Raw genomic sequence first — 6,000 nt, 5'->3', positions numbered from 1 at the left:
ACATTCTGGGTGATTTTCAACAGATGAGGATCATCAATATCTATGATGTATTTGTGTACTACATGAAGCTGATACTTTGCCAACTCAGAAAATTTAAAAATGTATGGAATTGTAGTTTAAGTTGTATTGTTTACTGTCCAAACAGATGTGCATGTGTTATAAGAAAATAAAACACTTATTAAATATAACATGTTGTCAGGTAAAATTTAAAGAAAATAAAACACTTATTAAATATAACATGTTGTCAGGTAAAATTTAAAGTAGAAACAAAAAAGCTTTGGTCCTCTATCTTGTAAAGATTGAAAACTTCATATAAATATTCTGATGAAGAGTCATGGATAGATATGGTTCTTTTTTTTTTTTAAAGGAAAGATTTTGGAATGAATGGTTGAAATCCATACACTATCTCTTCTCTAATGTTTCTGCTGAAGGCTTAAAGATTTTCAGTCTAAAAAGTACAGTTTAATCATTTTTTACCATTACCATTTAAAAAATCTTAGGTTTACAAGATATACCATTTGTAGTGTAAATAAGCAGAATTAACTATATCACAGAAAAAGAACTTTACTGTACATCAGTATATTAGTAAACACATACATCACCCCAAATCACCCCTATATAAATTTATTGGTATGTTACAAAAAAAAACTATATCGTTCATGTTCTTTAGACAAGCATAGACACATTCATTTTGTATTTTAAAATCTTTTTGAAATTACAATATTTCATTTATTTTTGTGTATGAAGTTCCCAAATTTCTGCATAAATCCTCGAAACTTGTTTTCATTTGGCTGATATGAATGATAAACAGTAGGATTGTAATTTAGCATTGGGCTGGACCTTCCGTAACTATTGCCCATGGTAGGGGATTTTATTTCTGGGCGGTGTATAGTGGAGTTTGGCAAGTGGCTTGTTGGCTGAACAGAGCTCTCGATCTTACAAAATGGCTCAAAACGACTGTAAACACGCCGATCAGTTGACTGAGATCTTAGTAGCTCACTGGATTTGGGTCTTGGAGAAGCTGGTTTTCTTTCAGGAGCAACAACTGTGTTTACCTCCTTTGAATCTCTGTACTGGATCTGTTCGGTGTTAAACCTTGGGGCAGAGGCATCTCCTGCCCTTTCCAAGAACTTTCTTTCAGCTGCCCCTGGTGATGGGATTATTTTATTACTTTCCTCACATGGAGAACTTCTCCCCTGAGATGAACTAACTGTTACATCTTCTTTACTCTTATGAATGCTGCCTTGTGAGTTTGATGAGGAAGACCGCTTTCGTCTAGGAGAGGCCTCAGTTTTGGGTTCTGATATTTTTGGTTTCTGGTTCTCTTCAGTCTCAGAAACCAAAGTATCAGAACTACTACACATTTTATAAAAGGCAGGCCCCTTATTTTTGGATAGACTTTCTTTCTTTTCAGGGGTAAGACTAAGTAATGATCTTAGCTTCTGAGATCCCTTTTTCAAAAAACTTGGGGAACCCTTAACTTCCTTCTTTGAAATGATCTCTTTGCTAGGTTCTTCTTTGTTCACATCATGCAAAGCAGCAATGGAAATTGACTTGGTAGCAGTGGTTCCTGCCGGATCTCTCTTGATCTCTTCCTCCTCCTCTTCCCCGCTGTGGGCCACATTGTGCATGCTTTTGGAACTTTTCAGCAAATCCTCTTTGGGTTTCTCTGGTTGTTTAATTCGATTCCTAGTAAGAGTACTATAGACGTAATGCTTATTGTTGCCGTGATCCAAATTGGCTTTTGAATGGTCAAAGTATGGGAAACTTCGCCTTTTAAGCACGTTCTCATTTTGTTGATTCTTTAGGTTTTCTGTCTGCTTATTTACACACAATGTTGCATACAAGTAGTTATTTGTCTCTGTGTGGCCATTTGTAGTTTGGTTTAACACTGTGGAGTGGCTTTCAGGAACCTGCAAAATGTGCATTTTTGGTGCCTCTAATGGAGACGGTTCCTTGGGGATGGATTCTGGCAAGGGTTTATCTGTAGAACGCTGTACAGCTATAGGGGTGTCTGGAGCCTCTTTAGGTGTGTCACTTCCTTGGGAACCAATGACAGTTGAGTTTGAGGAACCAGTTGTACAGCTGCTGACTTCCTGCTGCTCAGGTAACGTTGGTTTAAACACAAAAGAGGAACGGAGTCGAGAATGATTATAGAGGACATTGGCTTTCAAATTCTCATTCCCATCGTAGCTATCAAACCGGTCACCTAGAGCCAATCCGTTTGCATCAGGTGCTGCTTCGGAATCATTCAAGTAGGATTCAATTCTCCAGTTACGCAAGAATGACTTGGTGGTGTGTTCAAGGGTTGGCATTCGTTGTTGCAAGAAGCGAATATGATTATCTGTCCCGTTAAAGGACCTCCGCATATTTGAATTCCTCTCAACAAGGTTTGTTGTTTTTCTCTGTGCAAGGCGGTCAGCAAAACTCTGTGCAGGTGTGTTATGGTGACTGATATAGCCTCCCCGCGATGAGGACGCCACACTGAGACTATCTGAAGGCCTTTTCCAACTACCAGGAGGATTAATGTTGCGATTCAGAGCTCTGTTAAGCATCAGGTATGGCGCTGTCTCTGGCTGTTCCCCTGCGTAACTATGCCTCTTCCAATTCTCACTCATCTGATTGGGTTGATGCTGGCGGACTGGATTTGGACCATTAAAGTTTGGAACAAAATGTGGTTTGTATCCATGATTTCTTAAGCCATATTTGTCATGTTCATTTAGAGCATAAATCCCTCTGTTTTTGAAGTAGTTCGAATCTAGTTTGTGACTGATATCTTGCCTAGCAAAAAGGTTTCTTTGGCTGGAAACAGAAGCTAATGAAGAAACCGAACGCTGGTAATTGCCATTCTCCCAGAGTGCTCTCCCATGCTTTACCCTTGCTGATTCTTCCTGAGCAAATGAAGTGGGGACACAGGATCTGGCATAGAGAGTTCTAAATTCTTCATCAAAGGACTCAACAAGTTGTCCTGTGATTATCTGAACCATGCTGAGGTGAACTTTTTCAAAGGACCACATGTAGCTGGAAAAAAATCAGAATTGAAAAATATTAATTTTGCTAAGCTAAAAGATTCATAATGACATGTAGGTCTACTAGGAAAAATATATTATTTAATATTTATGAAAGATTACTTTTGTTTTCTCCTTGGCTATCATAATTTGGAAGATCTCCAATCATTATGTGTTCCCAATAGATATGTCCCCTCTCTTTCATATTTGATTTTAAATAACAAAGCATCTCAAGTTCTGGCTTTGAACATGCCCCTAATTTATTGCCCTACTTTCCAGGAGTCCAAAGAAAAGGCTGCAGTACATTCTGCATCTCTGGCTATAAATATTTATGGCATAAGCGATAATATTATATTTCATATATAACATCCTGGCAAGGGGTAGGGAAGCTAAAATTGGAGAAAAAGTTGAGAGACCTGACTCTGGTTATGTTGCCCCATGAATGTGGGCCTCCATTTCCTACTGTCTATAAAGAGAACCTGTATGGTATAATTGTTATAAGTTAGCTTCAAACTGTCAATACAAGATAGGTCTGTGAAAATGCATGTACTTTTCCTCTGTGACTTAGTCTAATTTTGGAGGTCAGCTGTTATAGAGTATTTATGGGTAGCAGTCACAGTCACTAAAAGGAATACTCATTCATCTTGTATACACAGAATGGGTAAATATAATTCCAATAAACCATGCCAGCTCAAATATTAATTAAGGTCTTTTAGTATAATATACAAATTCTAGGAAATTAAAGTTCATAGCTATATTACAGTACTTCATGGAACTTCAGTCTCTTTCCTAAAGTTTACAGGTGACAGTTGACTTGAAATTTCATATAAAATATCAAATCCCAACTTTAAAAAAAGCTCAATAAATCTAGATAACATACAAAGACACTGAGCTAAAGGAGGAATTGCTGGTATGCAGGTGTCAATAATAAATCTAATACAAAGGAGGTTTAACATAAAAGAAAAAGATTATTCTCTATGAAACAGCTTTCCATTTATACAGAGGAAAGAGACAATAACAAAATCAGATAAAAACGGTAAAAGAATGTGTACAGTAATAGTACAGAGAAAACACCACAAGCAATATTGTATAACTTACAGATATTGTATTCTGATATGCTTAATTTATCTAGCCTGCTAACTGAGTGTGTGCTGTGGAAAGGCTATTTACTTGGTTCCCTTCATGTACAGATGAGTGGCCCTCAGGCTTGTTTAAAAAAAAAAGTGTATAAAAGTGAACATTAAAGGCATTTTCATTTCAGCTGAAGATATAAACATAAAATATGCTAGAAACAGCAAGTAAGAGAATGAAAACTCAGCTATAGAATATGAACAAATCTTCAGAGACAGAGGGAGTTTAGAATTGTTTTGAGAGTTTACATCCCAGAAATTCAGATCCGGAGGGACAGGAAAGGACACCATATTTGGAAGAAGAAACATGGAAACAGGAAGGAAGCAAGGAAGGCCATGTTTGGACTGAACACAGAAAACAAATTGTATTTTGCTATAGTAAAGAAGTTATAAAGAAATTGGTGAGCTAGTAGGAAAACTCTAGAAAGCCATTTGTGTAGGATTTGTTACCAAATTTAGATATTTTTACAATAAAATATATATTTAAAGAATGACTCTTTCTAGTAGCTACCTTACATGCAGACTTGAAAGATAAACTGAATTTACTGTAACTTAAAGTCATTATAATAATGTGGTATGAATCTCAAGCAGAATAAAAATTGGAATGATGAATGAAAAGTTTGAGCCAATAACAAGAAGCAAGAGTTGGTAAATCTGTATGTCATGAAGGATGTCTATGGTTAAAAATAAAATAAAAACTCTCCAAGTATTGAGCTTAGGAAATTAAGAAGGGAAATTACTAGTTAATGTGTGGCAATTAGAAAAGTTTCTCCTGGCTTGGTAAATCAGAAAACAATATTCTAATATAATCTAAGGTAAAAGAAAGACATTCAATGGGATACATTCATTCAGATTAGCCTCTGGAAATGCTGAACAACTTCATATAAAGAACCATTTACATTAACATTTAGTGATCTTTCTGTTAAATTTTCAGATTACTAGTCAATCACTCTGCCCTGAATCCAACAGTTGATAAGCATGTGCCACATAATTTTCACTCCATTTTAAAGAATTCCATTTTTAAATATCAACACTTAATGAAAGATCAGCAGACATAGGAAGAACGCTGAAGACAGCTTATAAAGTTTGGTAGCTTAGATGAAAAACAGAGACATACACACTTATACCTGAAGAAACAGAGAGAATGTACAAAGAATTGTTGTGAACATTTACATAAACTATAATCAATATTGACAAAGAAATTAAGAGAAAATAATATATCGATAAAACATGAGTAGGACATTATCAAAATGGTGCAGGTAACAAATATTCAAAATACATGCTCAGCAAAAATTGAAAAGAAAAGTTAACCCTCAATTACCATAATACAAAATCAAGAGATACTATCTAAAAGTGTTGTACTGGGAGATAGTATAGTCACTTTGTTTACAAAAATGGATAAAGTATCAGATGAAATAGCTAAAAAAAAAAAAAGTCAAATAATTGCATCTGGAAGACAAAAAACAGGGCTAGATAGAGATGGAGAACCAAAATGAATGCTTTATAGTGTGTATCTTTTACTAATAATTGATTTTTAGAAACCTGTAACATATTTATTGTAATAAAAATTAGCTTACTACTTTCACCCCCTCCAAACCTACTGTCACATACTAATCATGCAGTTCAGTGTGTGGTTATGAATTCATATATACAAAAAATGGCTCAAAAACTGAGTTCCTGGCACTGGGTTGTAAACTGACATCCATGGAGTAAAGATAGTGACAGAAAACTGTGTGAGTACTTATGTCTAAATGCAATGATCAGTAAGCCTGAACAAAGATGGCACCATGGACATGACAAACTTAGTGTAATTTATCATTTGATTTTTTGCTTCTTTTGTGTATGGAAATCTGTTTGGTTTC

At 35.5% G+C, this 6,000-nt stretch overlaps 1 protein-coding gene across 1 annotated transcript in view; it reads right to left on the bottom strand.

Annotated features, from left to right (window-relative positions):
- Window positions 1-725: 725 nt before the first annotated feature.
- FAM83B (family with sequence similarity 83, member B) overlaps window positions 726-6,000 on the bottom strand; it is a 56,472-nt gene continuing 51,197 nt past the window's right edge. Inside the window, exon 4 of the mRNA XM_004673582.1 lies at window positions 726-3,021. Coding sequence (XP_004673639.1) covers window positions 726-3,021 — 2,296 coding nt within the window. The remainder of the gene's footprint in view (window positions 3,022-6,000) is intronic.

The sequence above is a fragment of the Condylura cristata genome, unplaced genomic scaffold (genome assembly GCF_000260355.1).
Source record: "Condylura cristata isolate star-nosed mole 26May11 unplaced genomic scaffold, ConCri1.0 scaffold00001, whole genome shotgun sequence".
NCBI lineage: Eukaryota > Metazoa > Chordata > Mammalia > Eulipotyphla > Talpidae > Condylura > Condylura cristata.
This window is presented reverse-complemented; position numbering and strand designations above follow the sequence as displayed.